We start from the raw sequence: 26,982 nt of genomic DNA on the forward strand, positions 1-26,982 counted from the left end.
ATCATCGAGCACTACACACTGAAATAATTAAGGACATGGCCACAGCTGAGTGGAGGAGTGCAGTCCTAGGTCACATGGGTGTGTCAACCTGTGATCTAGGATTATCACATGGCCTGACATCAGCCAGGAGAGTCCATAAACTCCACAGTGGGGCCTACACCAGTCATGAAACATGGCTCCCTTGCCTAGATCTCTAGAGGCAATAACGAATGACAGGATGTGAAGCCTGGACCGTGTGTGTTTAGGAGACTGAAAAGCAGCCCTTCAGATGTTCACTCCTTTCTCTTTCTCCTAGGAACACCAGGGTGGAAAAATTGGGATTGTATTACCATCTATAGCCCTTATCTGAACCAATGCCTCTACCCCCATCCTGTAGCCCTTAGAACTGAGGACAGGGTTTGTTTTTGTTTTTTTAATTTCCTCTGCAAGCACCGTATTCAGTAGAAACAGTGAAGGCAGGGCCTAGATTCTTTGGGAGATAAAGGGATACATTTCTTTTTCCAGGGTCATACTTCTAAGTTCTTCTTTACACTATTTTCTTTACACTATTCCTAGTAAGAACAACTTTGCCTTAACACACTGGACACTACCTGGTCATAACCCACATCTAGGTGAAAGTCTTCCTCAACTGGTAGTTATGGAAAGATAAAGATTTAAGACCCTGGTTTTCCTGCTCTGTAAAAAGCAATTGAATTAGATGAGCTATTTAAGGTTCTTCCTGCTTTAAAATGCAGTAAGGCCATAATTCCCAGATTCAAAGAACGGCCCCTGCAAATCTGAGCAAAGCACACGTCGTAGAGTCCACAGCAAGCCTTTGGGATAAGAAGTGCATAGTCGTACACTGCTTCGGACACAGTCCTGTGCCTCCTTATGAAAGGCAAACACGAAGTATCTTAACCTATCCTAACACAGGGCGACGGGGAGCTAGCTGTCTTTCCCTTCTATATTCTTCCCTTCAGAAAAATACCCATAATTTTACTGTTGGCTGCTTTTATTCTGCTTATTTGGAATTGGCTCATTTGCATTGCTCAGATTTGACAATCTTCCTAATAACTACTACGTAGGCACACGCACGCACAGAGTACACTCCGTTCTTAATCACTGGTGAATCAACCACTTCTGTGTACAATTCTGAAGGAGAAGCTCTAGTGTTCGGGTCATAATTCACGTGGTACAATAGCATCCTTCCTCCACTGACCTCTACCAAGGCAAATATTGTAAATACTGGCCATGGCTCCTCCAAAGACAGAATCCCATTCAACACTGGTCCCCAGTGGAGGCTGGCACACTACAGAAAGTGGGGAAAGCTAGACTTGTGACCACCACATTCTCTCCGTGAGCTCAGCCCAAGAGCTGGGAACTGCACACACGTTTTACTTTAGGTGACAGGAAAGTGTACAGATTCACACAGAAACCACAGATGAGAGAAAAAAAAAGCGAGGCATGCTCAGGAGCCAACTAGCCCCCTCATCCCACTAAAAGCCACACAGGGACCGAAAGTCGCCCTACTCACCCAGCGTAGCGGTTGCTATAAAGGTGGCTGTGCCCTGGTTGCAGAATCTTCAAAAAAAGCAGGCAAAGAGGCAGAAAAGCAGCTGTCCGAGTCCTGGGCTTCCCGAGGAACTTCATAGTGTTACAGTGAGAGGAGCTCAAAGTCCCTTACAGCAGTCCCCCGAGGCTGGAGGTGGCTCACAGTGCCCCCTCCACATGCGCAAGCGTTCTCTGGGAGGGGGTGGGGGCAAAGGCTTGGGAGCGAGTAAAATGTGACACTTCTTTCCAGCCACGGGGGAAAAAAAAAGTGTAAGCAGCCCAAGAAGGGAAGTTGCTATTAAGACTTGGGACAAGAAGCAGCAACGCACACAGCCCGGCACGGCAGCTGAGCCTGATCCTTAATCAGGCTCCCCTAGAAGGGGCTGGGCTTCCCCTGTGCTGACTCATGGCTGGGGTTCACTGGGTGCTGCTTCCTTTGGGTAACTTCTTTCTGTTTTTTTTGTTTGTTTGGGTCTTGCTTTACGACTTTAGGCCCCTAACTTTCTTGGACAACTTTTCTCCTTTTATTACCTTCTACAGCGCAGGGCCCGATCCTAAACGCAAATGATTTGCTTGACGATGAGCTAATTAGCGTAGGCATACGTAGAACATTCCAGGCTTAAGGCTCTGAGCTACCATAACGAATTTCTACATGGATTCCACATACTGAAATGCATGGTGAATAGCCTTAATGAATATATGTGCAAGGATAGGGTCGGGCCCCTGAATCTGAATAGCCAGGCTTGGTCCCAGCTCCCTACCTATACGAAGAAGGGGCAGCCAATTCGCCCGGCTTCTGGGAGCTCTCCGTATCCATTCCATGTCAGCAACACCCAGACCCACTGCCATTTCAGAGGTTCTTATAGGGAACAGGAGGTTTCCATGTGCTTTACAACCTTCACTCACATTTGGAATCATTTAGGAAGCCAGACCATTTAAATCAGAATTCCTGGGGGGGTGGAATCGGTGCTTTAAAAGGCTCCTCAGGTGATTCCAATGTTCAGCCACCATGCTGGTCTAGAGCTGGGCTTCTCAAATTTTAAGATGCGTAGAAATCAAATCACCTGTGGATCTTGTTAAGCTGCCCCTTCTCATGCAGGCATTTGGGGCTGGGGTCCGAGATTCTGCATTTCTAGCGAGCTTCCAGGTGATGCTCCTGCTGCTGGTGCTTCAGTCACACTTTGAGAGGCAAGGCTTTACTTTAGAATGAGGCCTGCTTTTTCTCCTCTCAAAACTAGAGGGGAATAAAAAACCTTGGAGCAAACCATCTCCTCATTTTTTCCATGTTGGTGATGAAGAAGGCGTTTTTTTAATCCACTCGCTCCTATCCAGATATACCAGAAAACCCATCTGGGTGTGTGTGTGTTGGGGGGGTATACTTTGCTCTAGTAAATAAGAATGGCATTATCTAGGGGGACTACTATTTCACACCATGCCAAGGCCTGGTCCTAATCTGGGAGAGAGTGGGAGCCAACATCTCTCTATACACTCACTTTTCAAATTTCCTGAAGAGTCATAGCCAAGGATTCTGTATCCTCCAATACTATGGCCCCAGAACACTGGTTAGAAGAGAAAGTACCATATCTTTCCCCATGTTCTCTACCTGGGGAGTTGAACCAAAGTCATAGGAGTTTGTTTTATAACAGAGCTGAAATGAATTTCAGTTAAAATGATTCTCTAAAGCTTTCTTGACTACCCCAGGATTAGTTTAATGTCTTCTCTGTGTCCCCCTCTCTAATACCAGTGTGTTGTTGGGCATAGCACATTGAATTTAAGTATTTGTGTGGTTCCCTCTCAAGGCTGCCTTCTCCTTGAGTGCAGAACAGTACCTCTTTCATCTTTATGTCACTTCCTCATATCTCCTAGAGGGAACACAATGTTTGCTGAAGCAATGATCAGCCATGTTTGTTGAGTGAAAGATGAACCTGAGAAGGGGTTCATTCAACATTTATTCTGTGACTTCTGTATCCAGACAGAGGAAAGGATGGAGGCCCTAGAGCAATGGAAGGTCCTGGTTTTGTTTCTTGTTTGTTTATGTTGTCCTTTTCTTCCTTCATGACTTTATGGCCTGGTGCTCCGGTCTTTGTAAAGTGGTGAGACTGCTCTGCAAGGCACAGCGATTCATCCTGAGGCCGTTTTTGACGAGGCCAAGAAAACCTATGTAACAATGAGCGAACTGTTGAAATAAGAGGTTACTGTGTAAATAAAACACTTCATCTCTTTGCATTTCATTATGTCAGAACAATGTATAAATCTGTCATATTATATCACAACATTAAACTAGGAATGTTCAGTCTCTGACTGGGGATTAAGCTCATCCTCAAATCATTCTGAAGGACTGGATCCAGTGAGCACGTTCAGCAAAGGCTCTCCAGACTCTGAGACCAGGGTATTCATTTCCTGGACTATGCAAAAATGCAAGAGACCCTGGAGACATCCTATAGCCTTCCTCAAAATTTCAGATCAAAGGGAAGTTCTCAAACAATAGAAGTCATTCCTAGCAATCTTCCTCTGGTTTTCTAAGGACCAGGTTATCTGATCAAACTTCTCCTGTTATAGATAAGCTCCCATAAAATGAGTGATAAATGGAGTCCATTTAGTAAGTGGGAGGAGAAGGGAATGGCTTTACAGATGGATTCAAAGATAAAAGTCCCATTTTTAAGGCACCGAGAAGGAGTGAATTATTAAACCAGTGAGAGATTTAGAGATGGAAAGATGAGAATTTCTATTTATTGACTATGCCTTTGTCATATTTTAGTTGAAGAGTGAACTTTTAAAAAAGAGATTATTATTACCCTGCAGAGATACAAAAGGAAACTACAATTGGGAAAGGAAAATGTCGTTCTTGATTTGGGTCCATTGTTGTTCATGAATAGATAATTTTTGATTAAAGTATAGTTGACAGACAATATTGTATTAGTTTCAGATGTATAACATAGTGATTCAACATTTATATACATTATGAAATGATCACCACAATTAGTCTAGTTACCATCTGTCTCCATACAAAGCTAATATGATATTATTGACTTTATTCCCTCTGTTGCGCATTACATCCCCATGGCTCATTTATTTTGTAACTAGAAGTTTGTACCTCTTGATCCCCTTCACCTACTTCACTCCCCCTCCCTCCGCCACCAAATCCTCCTCTCCTCTGGAAACCATCAGTCTGTTTTGTGTATCTGAGTCTAGTTTTGTTTGTTTTGTTTTTTAGATTCTACATATAAGTGAAATCATACAGCATTTGTCTTTCTCTGTCTGACTTATTTCATGGGGCATAATACCTTCTAGGTTCATTGATGTTGTCACAAATGGCAAGATTTCATTATTTTTTATGCTCAAGTTATTACTGTTGGATATATATCCACATCTTCTTTATTCATTCATCTATCAATGGACACCTTGGTTGCTTCCATATCATGGCTATTGTAAATAGTGCTACAATGAACATACCTTTTCAACTTAGTGTTTTCATTTTCTTTTCCTTATTATATTTTTAAAATTTTAATTCCAGTATAGTTAACATACAGTGTTATGTTAGTTTCAGGTGTACAATATAGTGATTCAACAATTCTATACAAATTACTCAGTGCTCATCATGATAAGTACACTCTTTAATCCCCATTCCCTATTTCCCCCATCCCCCCCATCCACCTCCCCTCTGTTTCTTGGTTTGTCTCTCTTTTTTTTTCTTTGCCTGTTTGTTTTGTTTCTTAAATTCCACGTATGAGTGAAATCATATGGTATTTGTCTTTCTCTGACTTATTTCACTTAGCATTGTACTCTCTAGCTCCATTCATGTTGTTGCAAATGGCAAGATTTCATTCCTCTTTATGGCTCAATGACTCACAACTTCTTTATCCATTCATCTCTCAATGGGCACTTTGGCTGCTTCCATGGTTTGGCTGTTGTAAATAATGCTGCAATAAACATAGGGGTGCATGTATCCCTCTGAATTAGTGGTTTTGTATTTTGGGGGTATATACCCAGCAGTGCAATTACTGGATCATAGAGTAGTTCTATTTTTAATTTTTTGAAGAACCTCCATACTGTTTTCCACAGTGGCTGTACCAATTTACATTCCCACCAACAGTGTGAGTGTCCCCTTTTCTCCACATCTTTGCCAACACTTGTTATTTCTTGTTTTTTTGATAATAGCCATTCTGACAGGTGTAAGGTGACATCTCATTGTGGTTTTGATTTGAAATTTCCTCATGGTTAATGATGGTGAGCATCTTTTCATGTGCCTGTTGGTCATCTATATGTCTTCTTTGGAGAAATGTCCATTCGGATCTTCTGCCCATTTTTAAATTGGATTCTTTGGGTTTTTTATTATTGAATTGTTGATTAGATCATTTTTAATGTCCCTTCCAGATCTGAAATTCTATGATGTTTTAGGGAAAGATTATGCAAAACCTTTTCTTAAGTATATGAGTGAGAGCCATGTAGATTTATTTTGGTAAAGATATCTGGAGGAGAAGATAAATGGGTATGGCTGGGCTTTGTGGTACAGACAACCCTCCCATTGCAGTTTCATGCTCATTCCTCAATGTCTTATTAACATAGGCCTATTGCTTGTCAGGCCTCTTTTATGGCCTTTTGCTATTGTTCCAACATGTGAGGAATTAGCAAATGTGATGTTAGGTTGCTGCCTTATGCAGTCTTGGCAATTCTGTGAGGAATGTTCTGAAGCTTCCTTTAACAATGCATCACTAATGATTCCCTCCCAACTGTCTTTTTCAGCACCATCAGCCATCTCTTCTTGACCCTATGTTTTTAATCTTTCTCTTGTCAATGCTCCATATTTCTCGTATCCTTAAATGCAAGCTATCTTTCTTCTTTCTTTTTTCAGGCTTCTCAAAAGCACACTCTTGAACCCTGACAATATGCTTTCCATCCCTACCACCCCAATGAAACTGTCTCTTAAGGATCCATGGTTATTTCTAAGTGGGAAGCCCTTTGTTGTTACTCTGCATTTGTACATTTTCTAAGGCTATTTATCACCCTCTGTTTGAAACTCTTCTTTCTGTGACTGGGGATATTGTTTCTCCTATTCCTTTCTTTCCTAGGGTTCCTTCCCTATTTTTTGACTGCTTACAAAGTTGATGTTTCATGGAGGGGGTTAGCCTTCTCTTCTTGATGTACTGTGGAAAGAAATGGGCTGGAAAAATTTTGTGGATGAGACTGGCTTGAGCTGGGTTTGGAAGAGAAGGAAAGATTTGGCTGGATTGAGATAGGAAGGCTGGAGAAAGGTGGCCATTACTGTCAAGAAAACATTGTAAACAAATACAGAGGATGTGGTCCCTGAGTTTGTGACACTTGGAGCTGGCAGAAGGGCTGGGCAGATAAATAAACATAGAGTTCCACTTGGTGGTCAAATTAATTATATGCAAACAAGTCAGAGATGCTGTGATAGACCATTAAGGGGGAGTAGATTACATGTACAGGGTTTTCTGAGGAAGTGGACATTTAAAGCAAATATGAGAAGGAGCCAGATGTAGCAAGAAAAGGGTGGTGGTGGGAGTGAGGGTGGGGACAAGACCATTGCAGGCACAGGTTATAGCTTAGACAAAGAAGTCCTGTTCAGAAATTACTGTCCTTCTTTATGTTGAGACAGGATAGAGAGTAATATTCAGGGTCCTCAGTTTGGCATTCAAGGGCCTTGAGAATATTTCCATTTTTATCTTCTTCAATATTTCCTAAATACTCTGTATTATCTTTTCCTTCCTCTGGGTTGGTTTATGTTTCTTTGATAATAATGGCCACCTCTCTCCAGCCTTCATGTCCTCAATCCAGCCAATCCTTCCATCCCTTCCAGACACAGTTCAAGTCAGTCTCGTTCATGAAGCTGTTCCAAGCCCATTTCTGTCCACAGTACTCCCCTTCCCAGCACTGATATATTCATTCATGTATACCCTTATGTTCTAGTGTGTACTGACACTTAATTCAGTAGTACCATTTACTATAAACTCTTGAAGGGCAGGCACTCTATTATGTACATCTTCATGGTCCATAGTGCCTAGAATTCTGTTGGGTCCACAGTTAACATCCATTAAAAACAAAGCTGTTGGCTTGCCTTTCAGCCCAGTACTCATGGGACATTTCAGCTGTCAGGGGAGCCCTTTTTTGGAACCCCAGACTTTACCCTTGTCCTTGGCTAGGTCTCTCACAAAAAGAGTCTTGCTCAGGTGAAAGATGAAAGAACAATTTGAAGAGCAAGTGTTATTGATGGACAAACCTATTATTATATTTTAAGTACTTGTAATTATGTTACAAAGATGTTTTACAGAATTTATGGAGCAATGCCAAAGTATTTTAATGCAGGAAGGTGGGAACAAGGAGTTCGGTCTGCTGATTCCAAGCAGCAGAAGAGACTTCCCATCTTTTTCCTTCTCTTTGTCTTTTCATTCTTTTCTCTCCCTCCTTCCCTCCCCTTCTCCCTCCTGGCTCCCCTTCCTTCCTGATACCTGTCTCCAAGGCTCTTATGAAGAAAGAAGGTAGGGAAAATATAGTAGATAAAAAATACTTTAAATATTACTATTTCAAATGACAAAGAATGGATGTTTGTGTTATACCATTTGTAACATTAAGTGTCTTAATGAAAATTAAGAGAAATTTGAGACAGATGGAGCATGAAATTGAGATTAAGAAAGTTTGATTAGAATAAAGTCTAAAGCAATATTAAAGCAAATGATTGAAGAACAACTCTTCCATCCATTCGCCTAGGGCAGTGGGAGGTGAAAAAAAAAGACAAAAACAAGTAAGCATGGAAACAAAGTAATGACAGAAAAGGCTCAGATATAAACAAAACTTTTACAAAAAAGACTAGGTAGAGGGGGAATTTCTGATATAACAAAGATCAGGAGAACAGGTGATGGAACCTGTCCTAAGAAAGAAAAGCTGTGAGGAATGAGGGAAGTCAGGCAGGCAGCGATGTTTCAGGGTCAGACCACTCATAAAGGCAGAGGGAGGAAAATGTGCTCTTGGTGCTAAAGGACAGAGAGAAAGAGTAAATAGAAAAATAAAGGAGCTCTATTCCAATGAGTTTATAGAGAGAAATGTGTACTTTGGATATCCCTAAAAGTCCAAGAAAATACGGAATTTGTACTAATAATACTTTCAATGTGCTATAATTTTTTTAAAAAGTGCTCATACAGAAACTAACTCAGAAACATTTTAAGAATCCAAGTTCATATAATTAAGGTAAAATTTTGGCAAATATGACTAGTTGAGTAATTTTTGGTTTGATAAACAACAGCAATATTTACTCTGATTTACCAATGTTAAATATAATATAAAAGTGCTTTTTAAATTCTATTTGGGTATGCTTTCTCTAAACTTACACAGATTGGTAATAAAAATGTGATTCTGTGTATTTAAAATTCATTAACATTCAAAACACTAAGTTGAAACACCTTATTTCAATAGGAATCATGTTTTCTAGTATGCCAGCTTGAAGATAATTTCTAAGTTCTTTAGGGAACTTAACAACAAAAAGGCAAATAATGAATTGAAAAATGGGCAAAGGATGTGAATAGACATTTCTTTAAGGAATATATACAAATGACCAGTAAGTACATGAAAGAGATGCTCAACATCATTAGTCACTAGGGGATTGCAATTAAAAACCACAATGAAATACCACTTCACAAACACTGAGATGGCTATAATCAAAGACAGACAATAATGAGCATTTGTGAGAATGCAGAAAAATAGGAACCCTTAGACATTGCTAGTATGAATGCAAAATAATGCAGCTGCTGTGGGAGTTTTGTAGTTCCTCAACATTTAAATGTAGAGTTATCATATGATCTAGAAATTCCAACTCCTAGGTTCCACTCAAGAAAATCCAATCATGGGCGCCTGGGTGGCTCAGTCCTTAAGCATCTGCCTTCGGCTCAGGTCATGATCCCAGGGTCCTGGGATCGAGCCCCGCTTTGGGCTCCCTGCTCCGCGGGAAGCCTGCTTCTCCCTCTCCCACTCCCCCTGCTTGTGTTCCCTCTCTCGCTGTGTCTCTCTCTGTCAAATAAATAAATAAAATCTTTAAAAAAAAAAAAAAAAAAGAAAATCCAATCATATGTTCATATCAAGACTTGTACACAAATGTTCATAGCAGTGTTATTCATAATAGCCCCAAAGTAGAAACAACCCATATATCCACCAATTGATGGAGGTATACAGAATGTGGTATATTCATTCATACAGTGGAATATTATTTGGCCATAAAAAGGAAGGAAATACTGATACATATTACACCATGGATGAACCTTGAAAACATTATGCTAAGTGAAAGGAGCCAGAAACAAAAGGCCACATGTTGTAGGATTCCATTTATATGAAATGTACAGAATAGGTAAAACATATAGACATTCAGTATATTAGCAGTTGCTGAGAGTGGGGGAAAGGGGAAAGTGGGGAATTACTGCTAATGGATATGAGGTTTTCTTTTGGGAGTGATGAAAATATTCTGGAATTGGTTAATGGTGATGGTTGCACAATCTCGCAAATATACCAAAACCTACTGAATTGTACATATTGACATGGGGAATTTTATGGTATATAAATTATATTTCAATTATAAAAAAAAGATCTTAGTAACTTGAAAAAAGTTCAAGAGAACTTGAACCTTAGACTGATTAAAATGAGCTAATCAATGAATAGTCCTGGAATACCTAAATCATTTCTAAGTAAGAACACAGAAACTTTGATGACTAAGCATACTCTAAGCATACTTTTATGTTTATATGCTTTTGCTTTTAATATGCTACAGATAGGCTGTATCTTTGGTTAAGTTCTGCCACTTTCAGAACATGTATTAGGCTGTAGCAAGTATGTGTCTATAGGAAGTCATGTTATGTGTACTTACGAGTTCTGCTTGTGGGCTAAAATGCTGATTTGTGACAGACTGTTCTCCATTATCTACATCCAAATTTTCTCTGTGAAATAGAAGACAGTTACTTAGGTTAAAAATTATCATTAGTATTGTTGCTTGAGACTACTAGGAGCAATAATGACAGAGAAAATATGACTATACATGTACTTCTACTTTCAAGGGAAATAATTTTTTTCTTAACACAGTACTTCTCTGTTCCTTTTCCTCTTTTTCTTTTTTTGTTCTTCAGACCCATTTACACACTTAAAACTTATCAAGGACACCAAAGAGTTTATGAGGATTGTGTCTACTGATTTTTAACTGTATTGGCAATTGAAACTGAGAACTTTAAAAAATGCTATTTATTGGTTCATTTGAAGGCAGTAATGGTGAAAGCCTTGTATGCTGTTTCTTATGAAATTAGTTCTCATGGTCTTGCAAGATTTATCCTAAAGTCCCAGCATGTTGCAGGATACTAAAGAGCACAATAAAAGGCAAAGCTTGGAATGTAAATTTTATTTGCCTTGGTTTATAATAACTGAGTCTGAAAAGCTATGGAATGTCTTAATAGCTTGGCAAAGTTTACTCAGTGTTCATGGGATTGCTTCCTTGGTTTACTGTTTATTGCTTTCATTATGATATGGAGGGTTAATCTTTCTGAGTTATTTGCCTACATAACAAAGATTCTCTTATCAGAGTAACTTTCTGTGCTTTATGTTGACTTTATTACATCCGGTATTATTTTTAAAAACAATAAAAAAGAGAGGAACAAAGAAGCTTCACTTCTGAAAGAGCTAATATTTTTACAATTATGTTACCTTCTATGTGTATTTCAAAATTCTTTTGTCACTTCAGTTAAATAGGTAGCAAGTATTATTCACAGGCACCCCTGATCTTTTCTTAATCGAGTCTAAATCTCCTCCAATAATATTTATTTTTGTCTTCCCCAAACGAAGCTCTCAGTATAGGAAATAAATAGAGTAAAACTTACAGGATATCTTTTGCACCTAAAACTTTGTGATTTCCCAGGGGTTCCCTGCAAGATCACAAAGATTTGTTCCTTCACCTTGTAAAGTACTAGAAATGATTAGGTTTAAAAAGAAATCTGTATTCCCATCGATATGTTGCATGAGAAGAGTTGTCAAATCAAAAGAGACGTTTATTCTCCCCTAGGTAAAATTTTTATAAGTAAAATATTATTAATATAAATAATTCAGAAATTGCATCCTGTATGTGAAGTTCCTAGGGATTTGTCAATGCTCTTGCTGTCCATGACATGTTTCCATTTGGTGCTATTTTGCCTGATGATATTAGGCATGAAACTAAATGTAAAGTGTTAATAGTCATAGATTTCAGTTATTATTTAAAATGCTTATTGGCCACAAGCTTCTTCATTTGGATCTAATATCTTCTAGGCCAATGGCTCTCAGTTGAGGATGTACATCAGATGCATGCATGAGGTTTTATAAAAACACAGATGTTTAGACTCTACTCCAGACTTACTAGATCTCTTTACTTGATAATTTGGGATATTCTTAGCATACCCTATTTGCATATGGTTGGTATGGTATATGTGTTATGTCTCAGGATTATTATATCTCAATAGTATTTCTTCTGTATGTTCATTTCATTTTATAAATCAGATATAACATCCACTGACTTTGCAACTAGGCTTACTCATGGTCCTTACAGACATTTACTGAAGTGTTTTGAAAGGACTTTATTATCTTGTTTTTCATGCCACATATAAGTCAAATTTTCTTGTCACTTACACCATTCTTGTTATGAACTTTCACCAGACCTTTCACATTTGAAAATTATCAGTAATAAATTAACTACAGCTGTTTTCATTTCTGTCATCTACAGATAGTTTTTTTTTACTCTGATGCTTTTTTTGCTGTAGGGATAACAGTTGGAAAAGTCATCAGCAACAGCAGAAAACAGGGAGTTTGACCCTCCTTCCTCCTTCAAAACAGGATATGAGCAGCTTTCTCCCAGCTTCTGGCATAACCACTGTCCCTTTCGGTTCCAGGCACACTCCCTTTTCCTTTCCCTGCCCCAAAGTTTGCCATGTTAATTGGCCTTTTTATGCCTCTTCTCTTTTGTTTGGGCACTCTCCTATTTGCCTGTTTCTTTCATTTCTTAGCTCTCCTGTTCCCAATGATTAGTTCTTTATTCTTTTATTTACCCCTTCTCTCTGATCAGGCAGTCTGTATTGGCTTCCTTTTTCCAGATCTTTCTTTTTACAATTGCCACCCCAACTCCTTTTTTTTTTTTTTAAGATTTTATTTATTTATTTGACAGAGAGCGACAGTGAGAGAGGGCACACAAGCAGGGGGAGTGGGAGAGGGAGAAGCAGACCTCCCGCTGAGCAGGGAGCCCAATGTGGGGCTCGATCCCAGGACACTGAGATCATGCCCTGAGCCGAAGGCAGTTGCTTAACCAGCTGAGCCACCCAGATGCCCCTGACACCCCAGCTCTTAATCTTTGACTCCCTCTACTAACCTTGGAATCCTCCTACTTGGGGCACTCCCATCCGATTTCCCTCCTGACTGCATTCACATTTCCTTCTGCATAGACTTCTTACTGCATCATAAGCAAACTTGTTTTTCCAGAATGCATTTCTAACTCCATTTTACCTGCTTGCTAGAGCAGAAAACTTATAAATTTTATTGAACTATTTCTGAGTTGTTCTGCAGACATGGGATTCCCAAATTGAAAATCAATCCAGTGCTTCCCTAAGTGTTTCAAGTGCTTTTCTGAATTAAAGGAAAGTATCAAATAGCCAACCAGCATTTCAACACAAAAGTTAACAGCTGGTGTATAAAGAACCTCAGAGAGTCTCTTGTTATCTGAATTAGGCCTTCTTTATTGAACTTTATTTGAAATATGCAACTTGGCATTAAATTCACAGCTGCAAGATTTCTACGACAGAGAAAAAAATAGTTTGGTTATGGTTACACCAGCTACAAAAGAAATAAAACCTATCTGTGATCTTAATTCTTCAGGCAGTCTGAAGTGGTGGTATAAACTGTGTTCAGAGCTACTTGGAAAGTGTCACTACAAATTGTCACTGGGGCTGAGGGTGACTCTTCATTGGCTCTTATTTAGTCTTTGCATTCTGGCTTTGCCCACTATTTGGAGGTATTAGTCTCACTCTTAGACATATTTTCTTTGCCTTTGTCCAACAGTTGCTGAGCAAAGTCTCTACTCAATTTTGGTATAAGGACCAAAAGTTTTGGTGCACTGAATGGGGAAAACCTGATGTAATTATACTTGTCAAGGCAAACCTTGGATAATGAACAATCAATTTACAATGATTCTGCCTGCATAATTTGTCAATTGCACAATAATTTCCACTCTCTTTACCCCCCAAACCCTGTCGCTTCCCACCAAACTTCCTCAACTTAATTTATACCAAAAAGTTTTCTAGATCCTGGCATTGTTCTAAACTAGTGTGTCCCAAACTTTGCTGCCCATTAGATTCAGCTGGGGAGCTTTACAAAATTCTAATCAGAGAGGTGGCTTTTTTTGGGGGGGGTGCCTAGGTATCACTATTTTTTTTTTTTTAAAGATTTTATTTGACAGAGAGAGAGAGACAGCGAGAGAGGGAACACAAGCAGGGGGAGTGGGAGAGTGAGAAGTAGGCTTACCGCAGAGTAGGGAGCCCGATGTGGGGCTCGATCCCAGGACCCTGGGATCATGACCTGAGCTGAAGGCAGACGCCTAACGACTGAGCCACCCAGGTGCCCCTAGGTATCACTATTTTAAAAAGATTCTCAGGTGATTCATTCCAAAATGCAGCAAAGTTTGGAAACGATTGTTCTAAGTGATTTATCTATACCCGCTCACTGTCTTGGCCATTACCACTCTGAGTTATCAGATTATCCCAGACCACATGGGTTGGTCAATCCAGTACTCAGTGTTCATCTCACATGTCACATTAAATAATTCATCATCTTTAAAATATTTAATCTTTCACTTGTCTTCCAGGAAACTGCCTTTGCACTGTCATTTTCTCTTAGCCCCTGTTTATAGCTTCCCTTCTTCTTGTCCTCCTTATGAGGATGTGCTCCAGAATTCATCCTTGATCATTTCTTATTTATCTTACACTTACCCCCTTCATGATCTCATCCAGTCTTACAGCTGAAAACACCAACTATAAGCTGACAATTCATGTATTCCCATATTTATATTTGTAACTCTGAATTTTCTTCTAACTTCCAGATTCCTAAATACAATTCTCTATTCAATATCTCTACTTAGATGTCTAATAGTCATGATGACATTGACTAAAAAGCAGAATGTATGGTTCTATTCTAACCACCCCTCCAAAACTATTCCTTCTACAGAAGTTTCCATTTGAGTTGATGGCAATTCAAGTTGCTCAGATTGAAAAGAAATAATCCTTGGACCACTCTTTCTCTGAGCACATTGAATCTGTCATGTTGGATCTATTCTTCAAAGTATCTCCAGAATCTAACCACTTCTGACCACTTTCACTGTTACCAGCCTGGTATGAGCTACCACCTCTGTCCCCTAGACCTCTGCAAGCACCTTCTCACTGTTCTTGCATCTCTCATATCTTCCTGTATCTCTTCTCAAGACAGCCACTGGAGTGATCCTCTAAAGACACAAGTTCAACTGTGTCACTTGCTCTGCAGAGCTCTTAATTTAATTTATGGTAAAACCCAAGATTCTTATGATGGCCTTCAAGGCCCATGGAAGTTAGTTCTTAGTCACCTTTCTGACCTTATCTCCAACTACTCTGCACCTTGCTCACTATGCACAGTATGGTTGGGCTGAATAATAGCCCCCAAATGTGTCCATGTCTGAATCTCTGGAAATTGTGAATGTTCTTTTATACATGTAAAAGAGACTCTGCAGATAGGATTAAATTAGAGATTTTGAGACAAGGAGATCATCCTGGATTATCTGGGTAGGCCCAATGTAATTACAAGATTCCTGGTAAGAGGAAGTCAGACTGAATAAATGGAGATGTGACAATGGAAGAAGAGCTGAAATATGACTTGGGAAACTTACTAACTCAGCAAACCTCGGTTTTATCACCTACAACAGGGCAAATGTTACCCACCTCACAGGGTCATTCTAAGGATAAAGTTAGAAAAGCTTTACATATTTGCCTTCTGAACTAGTATGTAAAATTTTCTATTTATATTTCATAAATTTCACCTTACTTATCTTGGACCCAATTTTTCACCAGTCTTGGAAAAAAGGCAAAAATCTATTGAAGTATTTATTCTATAATTTAAAAAAATTTACTCTATAATTCAATGAAATAATCATGCAATTGAGATTTATGTGCCTTCTTGGTGCCCTTTCACCATCATTACAGGAAAGAACTAGACCAGATACAAAACCCCTTAAACCTCTGGGCGCCTGGGTGGCTCAGTCGTTAAGCGTCTGCCTTCGGCTCAGGTCATGGTCCCAGGGTCCTGGGATCGAGCCCCACATCGGGCTCCCTGCTCAGCGGGAAGCCTGCTTCTCTCTCTCCCACTCCCCCTGATTGTGTTCCCTCTCTCGCTGTGTCTCTGTCAAATAAATAAATAAAATCTTTAAAAAAAAAAAAAAAAAACCCCTTAAACCTCTAAGGAGATTCTCATTCATCTTTAACATTATTCAACCACCTATGAATTCACCTACATTAAGCATGCAAATATGTCCTTGGTTCATGAGGGTTTTTTGAGAAGCTTTAAAACTGCATTGCTAAAATCCTGGTATTTGGTATCTGTGACATTCCTTAACTGCTGGTTAATTGCGCAGTTCTTTCTTTCAGTGAACCCATCTGGATTCTATCGATCATTGTGACCACCTCTTTGTGTCCTAAGTATTGGGAAGCCGTAAACAATTTTAGGATTTTGCTAGGTATAGATACAAAGTTTATTTGTTGGTCGTTTCTTGGGCTAACCTTTTTGGAAGAGAGAGGTGTTTTTTTTTTTTTCTCAAGTCTTAAGATTCTTCTCTATTTCTCTATGATTTCTCACTAGTAATCTATTTGGGTCCTTGATTGCACCTGCACATTCTTTTTGTATCCTGTGATATATCTTGGTCTGAAAGTATGGCAATGTTGCTTGTGACCAAGTACTCTTTTACTCTTCTCCATATCTTGGGATTCAGTTCCCTCTTAACTATATTTGTCTTATTTTTATAGTTTGAAGATCTTTTGTCTCAACAGACAGGGCAGAAATTGTTAACATTGTCAGATAATTTTGTACTCCCAGTATGTATGTATGTATGTATGTATGTATTTATTTATTTATTTAAGTAGGCTCCATGCTGGGTGTGGAGCCCAATGCAGGGCTTGAAGTCACGACCCTGAGATCAAGACCTGAGCTGAGATCAAGAGTCGGATGCTCAACCAACTGAGCCACCAAGGTGCCCCATGTACTCCCAATTTTTTTAAGGCATCAGTTTCATTACAGAACTGGGAGTATTGTTTTCCAAAATGACTACAAGATTGAATTTCACCTAGATAAATTCTATGTTTTTCCCTATAAGTTATATTTTTATTAATTAGAATTCATACTTCTAAAGACAGGCAACATTTCCCTCCTTGGCTTTATTTTTCTTTTTATTAAAAAAATAGAAAGCTTCATTTCACTTAACTTTTGGATTTGTATGATAAGAGTGATTTAGGATTGTTAATACATAGCACTGGAGCTGATTTAGTTCCTATATTTTAAGATATTTAGTTTCCTAATATGTGAAAATGTAAAATGTGTACCTGGCACAATTTCCCAGGGGAAAAACTCACTGAAATGTGTTGATGTTCCTTTTTTCAGCACCAGAAATAGCTACCGTGTGCTCCTTTACCCTGTGTGTGAAACATCAGCCCTTCCCCTACAAGAATCTCTGAGGACATCAACTCCATCTATTGAACTAACTTCATTAACTGGATTGCTTGGTTTTTACTAAACAAGGAAACTATGAAAATAAGAACAGAAATAGAAAATTATTGCTAATTAGTTCACTCCAAAATTAATATTGAGACAGTCCTATTTGGCATATTTTGTCTTGTATTTCTAGTAAACTGAAAGCAATTTCTCAATAACCTGTAACTTTCACTTTTGGCTTCATAAGTAGATATTCAACTATTAAAAAGACTAATTACATGGGTATCCCTTCACTCCATGGGAGGAAAACATCTAGAAAACGAACTCTTTTAAAAAATAACTGATTTACCTTATAAATTTGAAAATGTTACCACTGGTCTCTCCATTTCTGTATGTCTTGTCCCTCTGACTGTGGAAGGTAAAATGGTGTCACTTTAGTTGTAATGGTTGTAGTAACCAACCCTACTTACCATGTGTTAGGGACTATGCAAAGAACGGGGGTGTCCTTATCATTAGTCGTCATGGCAGCATCATGTAGCAGATATTATTATAACCCTCATTTTATAGGAAAAGTCGTAGAGGCTCAGGGAACTTTAAAAAATTGCCCAGTTCAGATAGCTATTAACTGGTAGAATAAATTTTAAAGCAAGTATGCTTGACTTAGAGGGCTGCTCTCATCCAGTACACAATGCGTTTTTCTGCCTTTAGCCACTGTTAGAGACACCCCTGGAAGTTCATTTCCCCTCAGGTGACTACTGCAGTTATTCTAGGAATCTCTAAGATGTGTCCCATGAGCACTCCCATTAATAAAACTCTAAAGTTAACTCGGGAAATCTTCCATTTCCCCACTCTTACTCAATCTTCTCTTGGTGATAGCTACACCGTTCCTGAGGTCTACACTGTCCTCAAAATCTTCTGAATAGCCCTCTCCACTGCTTTTCCTTCTGGAGTTGGACCCAGGAACTTCACAGGGGCTGTCTCCCAGTGCTTCCAAAGGTACTGGACTGTCTACCCTGCCTGATAGGGTTGCTCTTCCCACCTGGGGTGGTTGGGGTTCTGGGCTCCATCACCATTTATGGGCAAAGAGAATGGGCCCTGTCAAGGTAGGAGTGGGTGTCCTGGAGCAACAAGAGTCCCTCAAGTGCCAAGGCCTCCCAGTCCCTTCCTTTGCACCTCTATGCCTCCCAGCAAATATTTCAACAACACCTCATGTGCTCTTTTCTACTCAGAATGCCCTTCCTCCCTCCAATTTTCCTTTACCTGGAAAGATCTTCATTGTAGAAGACCCAACTTAGGAGCCACCATGTCTCAGAACCCCTCCTTGACTGTTTGCCACAACTGATAGGTTGCCCTCTTCTGTGCTTCCATAATGCCCTTTACTTTTTTCCAATGCTGCCCTGATATGTTGTATTATGAATATTGTGTATATATCTGTTTATCTCACTAGACAATTGAGTGCATTATGCAATTGATGATAGGGATTATTATTCATCTTTGTGCGCCAGCACAGTGCCTGGCATTTAGTACCGGGTCAATAAATGTTAAATAATAAATAGCTCCTATGAGTCTAGCTAGAATAACTGGGTGGATGGATGACTCAGTATATCTTCCTTATTACATTTCCCCTGACATTTCCCCAGTTCATGTCTTTATCATCTCTTACCTGGACTCCTAAAACAGCTTCTCAAATCTTTTTTATTTTGGTAAAATATATATAATATTAAGTTTACCACTTCAATCATTTCTTTTCTTTTCTTTTTTTTTTTTTAAGATTTTATTTATTTGACAGAGAGAGCGAGAGAGCACAAGCAGGGGGAGCAGTAGAAGGAGAGGGAGAAGCAGGCCTCCCGCTGAGCAAGGAGCCCGATGTGGGGCTCGATCCCAGGACCCTGGAATCACGACCTGAGCCGAAGGCAGACGCTCAACCATCTGAGCCACCCAGGCGCCCCACCACTTCAATCATTTTTAAGTGTATAAACCCTTCAACTCTTAACCTGTGTCCCTGACTTCACCTAAGTCCCTACAGAATATAAAGTTAATACCTTAAAAATGTCCTATAAAATCCATGTTTGCAACTCCTTTGACCTAGACAAGTCTGTTATAGTAGGCTTTCAGTAGGTCTATGCAGGATTGCCATGAATATTTATGGAGATGTCCAGTCACTACATCAAGGCCAGTTTGTCCCCAACAACCATGACATCTCTCAACAAATTGACTTCTCATCCTGACTTCTTCAGTTTTCTCTTTTCCTAGGTGAGAAACCTAAAAGTCATCTTTGCCTCTCCCATCCCATTATCTTATATCTTGACTTTTATCAAGCTGTGTTTCTTTTTCCCTTTGAAATATCTCATAGTTTACCTTTAATCTCTGTCACTCCCTAGCTCTGTGACCTTGGGTAAGTTACCCAATCTCTCTATATTTCAGCTCCCTTATGTGTGAAATGGGATAAAAATATGTGTTTTATATATATCATTTTTAATCCCCTAGGCTGTGGTTCTTGTGAGAATAAGTTAATATATTTGAAACACTTAAAACAGTGCCTGGCACTTCCAGTTATGGAATGAAAAAGTCATGGGGATAAAAGGTACAGCATAGGGAATACAGTCAATGGTACTGTAATAGTGGTGTATGGTGACAGATGGTAGCTACACTTGTGGTGAGCATAGCATAATGTATAAACTTGTGGACTCACTATGTTGTACACTTTAAGCTAAGGTAACATTGTGTGTCAACTACAATTTAAAAAAAAAACAAAAAAACTGAAAATAAAACAAAACAAAACAAAACAAAACCCCAAAATCATGGCCTGGCATATAGGGTTAAATAAATGTTAGATATAATTGTTACCATTACTATTTCCAATATCATTACATCACTATAGAATTATTATGATACTCTCTCCTAGGTGGTTTCCTTACCCATATTCTAGCCTTCTTGAATAAACCTTCCCAATCATCCTTGTAAAACCACTTGAATCATATTTTTATGCCGAAAAGCATATAAGGCCTTCACACTACTTATTTAATCCAGCCTAAATTTTTTGCCTCATTTTTTCCTACAACATGGCCTTGCATTACTTACCATTCATCATTCATTCATTCATTCATTCATGCCTGCATGCAACAAACATGTGCCAGCCACTGTGCTAAGCATTAGGGATAGGATGATGGATAAGGATAAGACATAGTTTCTCCCTGAAGGAAATCACAGTCCTGCACTAGTTAACTATATTTCATCTCCAGTGGAGGCACATAGACCCCCGCATTGGAGGTTACCATAGAACACATAGCCCAACCTGAATTGAGTCTCAAGACGAAAAAGGAATTATCAAAACAAAGATAAGAGGTAGAGGGGGTGGCGGATAGGGGTATTAGGGAGTGGCTCAGAGAAGGGCACACCAGGTAGAGGGAGCAGCTTTGGGTCCAAAGGCATTGGGTTATGTGGGAAAATGTGGTGTGCTCAGGGAATAGCAAGCATATGGACTGAATATTTGTGTCCCTTCCCTAATTCTTATATGGAAACTCTAACCTCCAATATGGTGGTATCTGGCCTTTGGGAGGTAATTAGGGATAGATTAAGTCATAAGGGTGGGGCCCAGATTCAATAGGATTACTGTCCTATAAGAAGAGACATCAGAAAGCTCACTCATCTCTTTCTCTCTCTCTATGTGTAAGTGCCAAGGAAAGGCCATGTGAAGACATAGTGAGAAGGCCACCATATACAACCCTAGGAGAGCTCTCACCAGACACTGATCCTGCTAGCACCTTGATCTTGGATTTCCAGTTCCTGGAACTGTAAGAAAAAAATTTCTGTTGTTTCAGCCACCCAGCTTATGGTATTTTGTTATGGCAACCTGACCCAACTAAGACAAGGAATTTAATAGCTGAGGAGGAGGATGGAAGGTGGGAAAAGGCAAGAGATAAGGCTGAAGAGTAAGAGACAACTATACTATAAAAGGTCTTGTATCCCATGGCTGAGCTTCTTCCTGGAGGTAGCAGGTGAGTCATTGAATGATTTTAAGCGGAGGAGTTAGTATCTGGTCAATTTGATATGGGAGGGTCATTCTGTGGAGGATGGATTCAAGGCAGGCAATAGTGGAGTCTGGGAGAGCCATTTGCTGACTGTAGCAGGAACAGGGGTGAGCCCTGATGATGTCCTGAGTTAAGGTGAATGTGGGTTGGGGATGCAGAGAAGTGGGTGGATTTGAAGTTTGGCCTGATGAGAGCTACAGCTCTGAGCACATTCACAGGGATGTAGAAAGACTCTTGAAGACACCAGGAGCAGCAATCAGCCAGTCTCACTTTGGAGGAAGCCTCCTCTCTCTGATATGCTTGTCTCTATGACCTTCACCTGTCAACACCTCCTCAGCACTGAAGTGTCCCCACTTCTACAAAATGTCCCAAGACTGATATGAAGTCATTCCTCTCTGCATCCTGCTCTCTCCCAGTTCCATTGGCCAAACCCCGTAATTTAGCTCTTAATTATATGTTATCTATATGGTTATCTGATAGATCCTGCTAGTTATAAGCTCCTTAAGGCCAGGAGCCATGTCTTAACTTTCTTGTAATTATCAAGGTCAACACATCATTGCATGTACCAGGGCAGCTGTTCTCAACCCCTCTTTCTCTCTGTGAAATGTGATGTTTGCATATCCCTTGTGTAAAATCTGGGTGTCATTTTGAACTCTACCCATTTCCATCTCACTCAAGAAAGCAAATCAGAATGATCCACATACAAATATAGGGATGCTTCAAATGTGATCTAATTTATAAAGAAGAAAGGAAATTATCCACTATCTTCAGTAGGTCAGTAATGGTACCATTTGATGGTAACAAGTTACTTCATAACTGTTGTGTGGTGATGCCAGTACTGAAAACTGCAAGGACTGTGTCTCACTCATCCTCATATGGCCAGTGCTAACCTCTCACACACCTGCTGCAGAGGTAAACGCTGTGGAACTGGAGGATAGGAGTCCAGTGATAACAACTATGGCGGAAATGCTGATGTGGGAACAGGTGTTTCTGCTTCATGGCATAAAAGCTCCTCTGGTGTATTCTAAGTTTCAGGACAAGAACATTCTCTGACTTTTTAACAACATTTCTAGAAAATGTGTAGTTTCTGGGAGTCTGATGGAGCTAACAGAATTTATTTCCTGTGAATTAATGTCAAATAGGAGAGAATTTTCCTCACTGTGAATAAGACAGTGGTGAGGACTGTAGAAAGGTTGTCATATGCCTATGAGGGCTAATAGGAGGTTTTCTCTTGTATTTCAGAGAGAAAGAAAAAGAAAAAAACAGTTTTTCTTGCGCCCCCACTTCACCCCCCAGAAGAAGTCTGATATGGTGAGCGTGGGAAAAAGAACTGGAGGTCTTCTCTCATATTAGCAGTGTTTAGACTACAATGACAAAGTTCTACATAGTTAGTGTGTGTTTGGCAGGTTTATAGGAAGAAGTCGTCCTGGGTCATTGTGCCTGTCCTTTTACATGTGAGTGTAGCTTGTAACCCATCCATGACCTGGAGGTGAAGTAGGGAAGCAATTTGAAAGGATGACTAGGAAGGAAAATCCTGTAGAGCAAGTGCAGATAAACTGTTCCAGAAGTTCTGATAAGGAAATCTGTAAAACAAAAACAGTAACAGGTTGTTCGCTTCCTGGAACACAGGTCACAGAGACCAAACCCTCACAAGAAATGTTACAAACACCTCAAACTCCTGCTTGAATAGCTCTAAAGATGGGGAGCTCAGTTTCTGAGACATCAATAATGTGTAGTTACAATCCTGGAGCTTAACCACCCACAATTGTTTTTTGGGCTAAAATATCCTAGGAAAACCAAAGATATTTTAAGATGTTATAATTTTTTAAAAGATATTTATTTATTTAGAGGGCATGCACAAGTGGGGAAGGGCAGAGGGAGAGAAAGAGAATCTTAAGCAAACTCCCTGCTGAGCGCAGAGCCTGACGTGGGGTTTGATCCCATGACCATGAGATCATGACCTAAGCCAAAACCAAGAGTTGGACGCTCAACTGACCGAGTCACCCAGGCGCCCCTGAAGATGCTGTTATTTTAAGAATGAATTATATTTTAGTAATTATAATAGAAAGAATTGTAGGATACACTGAGAGTGGACAAGATCCTGAAGAAAGTTGGGAAGAGGATGGGGTCCGCTCAACAGTAATTAACAAGAGCTGAATGGAGGTGTGATGAAGGCTCTACAAATTACCTAGGTGTTTGTACTTTCAGTGCCCAGTCTGCTAAAACACAGCACTTTCACATCTTTCTTTTATTTATTTCATTCACAACAATCTCCAGAGCTATCGCTGTTATTTACAGTGATAAATTGAAGCCCAGAGGGTTAGGTGATTTGCCCAGAGTTGCTTGGGAGATGAGATTGAATTACAAAACAACTTTTCTGACTCCAGACATACAGGAGAGCAGGGAGTGGATCTCTGTATAGAATTTGATACATAGTAGGTGCTTAGTATATATTAGGCAAGCTATAATTAGGGGGTTCCATCTCTAGGCTGTCTCACTATACTGCATTGCTTCTTACTAGTTCTCTAGCTTGTGTTATTACTCAGGAGGATAGTGAGGCTTCCTCATGATCACTCCAAATCTCAAGGACTTGGAGATGAAAGAAATGATGGATTTTGTCAGCCATGTGGTGAGCCCTGTGTTGACATGACCAGGAGATGGTCTGTGATTGCGCCACAGCAGAACAAAAGAGTTGGAAATTTGCCAAACTCTAACTGAGCCAATCTAAACAATAATAAAGAGGCCAGGCAGAAATATGAATTTACTTTAGCAAGGGGAAACCTAGTCAAATTTATTACACTGGATTTGGAGAAAGACTGTATGAATTGGTCAGGTTGGAGGGGGATCTTAACCTGAGTGGATTGAACTATGTTTCATTATAATGGTTTCATTTATAATCCTATGTGTTATTTTAGGCATTTAAAATTACTATTCTGAGAAGGGATTCATGGGCTTTGTCAGACTGCCAAAGGAGTCGGTGGCCAACAAGGTTAATAATTCCAGACCTGTAACATTAAAAAGGGACACAGAAGGCCAGAACTAGGTGACGGTGCTCATCTAAACCCTGTTTAGAAGAAAAGGTGACCTGTCAGGCCAGTGAGAGGGACCATATGCCAGGCAGAAACCTGCCCATGCTAGAGATGGATGCCACAAGATAACAGAGCCTGATGCCACAAAACATAAAAGTGGACACTTTACTCCTCTTCCTTTGATCTGTTCAAACTAAGAACCCCTTGGAATACGGCCTTTCACGTACCCTCCCTCTTGGGAGACCTTACTCAAGCAGATGTGAATTGCCTGCCACCTGGTGGTGACATTGTTAATGTAAATTATTGAGCTGTCTACTCTAGCCGTTCATTGCTGTCAGTCTGCAAAACTGAGTCCTAACCTTGCGCTGTTGGGGAATTCACTACTTGCTGCCATTTTGTAAGTGACTAGTCAACTACCCAGCCTTCCCCTGTGAAGTGAGAATTATTTCCATTGCAAACTACAGGGTTTTTCTACCCAGAAATTGGTGGAAGTTATCTTTTGCTTGCTCTTCATAATGAGGTGTATGTTAACAATTATAATCAAAAGAGATCACTTTCTGTTAGTTCACTGATTTACAGGTGGGGAAATCATGCAACCATAAATCTAAGACAATGCTGTTCCAGGGGTGCATCTACCTAAAGTCCAGACCAGGCACCTTGACAACCTAGACCTAATAAGTGGTGACCAGCATCAGAGACTAAGAAGCCTGTAAGGTCCTATATGAGCATAAAGAGCACTAATGCATTTCAGGTGCTCAAGGTTGTACTGGTGCAAATATCATAGTGCTATGCTCAGCAGGAATTAAAATCTGTAAGCATTCCTGTTTCTTACAAGTTATTTGCAATGATTTTCCCAAATTGTGACCAATTTTGTCCTAACACAGTTTCTGACACATGGTCTGTATTCAGTTGGTTTGGCAGAGCCAAAATGGAATGCTGCTTTGGTGTTAGAGCTTAATTTTCTCCAACCCCTATATTCCTCTGTCATTATTCTATACGTGCAAAAAGAACATCCCTGATGGGGATGACCTTCCTTTGTACAAATGTGGTATCAACACAAAATCTGTGTTTTGTTTTGTTTTGTTTTCAAGTTGCAAGGCACAGAGACGTTCAGCACCTGCTCAGTGATCTTGCAGAGGCATCCTCAGTGATAGGAATTTTTGTAAGGATACATAGGGAAATGATACCTGCAATTTCACAGCCAGGCATCTAAGGAAGTGAAGGGTCACTCCTGGCTGTTGAGGCTGCTGCAGAAGCTGTACCAGCATCAGGATTCCATCCCTCCCTGCTCTCTATTTTTATTACACCACTATTCTGGACCCTCAGTTTCTATTGCTGTGCTTTATGCCAAGCTACAGCTTCTCTGTCACCTCCTACTGCCTTCTTCACTGTTCTCTTGCATTCATATCACAGTTTGTGTCTGCTCCAGGATGCTTCTGCTGCCTGGCTTCTGCTTCCATTGAGACTTCTAGAGAGAATATGTTATTGCACTGCATTGACACTTTTTAGTGCAGAGTGCCTCTCAGGCTAAACTATATCATAGGCTGCTGATCATAGATGTTGGCTCAGACCCCAGGCCCTGATCCCATTTGCTTGTGGCCAAGTTGATGGGTCACATATTATAACATATGAAACATGTGGGTGAGAAAGTACTGCTGGCTACTTGGAGGCTGGTGGGGGTCGGTGAGGAAGGCATTTATAATTCAGGGGCTGTTCATTACACTCCCCAAAGCATCAGTGTTGCCTCAGACCAAAGCTTGACCATATCTGACTCCATTCCAGAAGGTAATGTGCAGCTGAGTACATGCACATTTAGGCGTTATTATTGAGAAACTGTGTCCTTAATTATAGACTGCATGCTGATAATTTACTGCACCATATGTTCCAAAGCCAGAACTAAAGCTGTCGGTTTCCACTTTGATTCACATGTGGCTCACACTGAATGTTTCCCATAGGACCTGCTGCCCAGTGTGTAGGTGGTGATGGCTCCCTCCAAACCTTTGGATTGTATGAAAGGTTTCATTTGCTTCTGTAATTACCTATTTTGGGACTGACAGAGGAACTAAAAAGCTGGAAAATACTGTTCAGCTGTAAAGTCCATATGTGATGATTTGTTTGTTCCAGTAAAAGTGATAATAATGACAATAAAAATAATATCCCAGTCTTGACATTTCTCATTTAGAAAGTATGGAATCCTTTAGCAAAAGTGTTTCCTCTTCAAAGCTTTTATATCACCTTCCAGGAATATCTTTTTGGGGGTCAAGTCTACAGGAATTGTTTGCTGCCCTGAGAGATGAGCAGGTTCCTCCCAGCTTTTGCATTCAAGGCTCACCTTTAGCCACACTCAGTACTGAATCTCCCCACATTGGACCATGTAAATGAGAAATAAGGTACATTCTCTTCCTCTATTAGGTGAAGTTAAAACTGTGGCTTAGCGCCTGAGCGCGGCTCTGTATTTCGTACAGGGTTGATGGCAGGATGGAACAGTCCATGCTTCAGGTTACTCTAATCTTTTCCAGTCTGTTTCAAACCAATCAGAGCTCCGAGAAACAGAAAGCTGCTAAGAGGCACCTTAGTTCCTGTGTTTGGCTGAAATTGAGGGTGCACACAATTTTTCAAAAGCGATCTCCAAAAAAGATTATCTTTGTTCTGGATTGTGGCCAACT

General features: G+C 40.0%; 1 protein-coding gene across 1 annotated transcript in view; it reads right to left on the reverse strand.

The window, feature by feature from the left end:
* Positions 1–26,982, reverse strand: part of CPA6 (carboxypeptidase A6) — a 524,483-nt gene that overhangs the window by 348,504 nt on the left and 148,997 nt on the right. Inside the window, exon 6 of the mRNA XM_032421607.1 lies at positions 1,514–3,687. Coding sequence (XP_032277498.1) covers positions 1,514–1,629 — 116 coding nt within the window. The 5' untranslated portion in view covers positions 1,630–3,687. The remainder of the gene's footprint in view (positions 1–1,513; positions 3,688–26,982) is intronic.

Source organism: Phoca vitulina, unplaced genomic scaffold, assembly GCF_004348235.1.
Source record: "Phoca vitulina isolate PV1807 unplaced genomic scaffold, GSC_HSeal_1.0 scaffold25, whole genome shotgun sequence".
Lineage (NCBI taxonomy): Eukaryota > Metazoa > Chordata > Mammalia > Carnivora > Phocidae > Phoca > Phoca vitulina.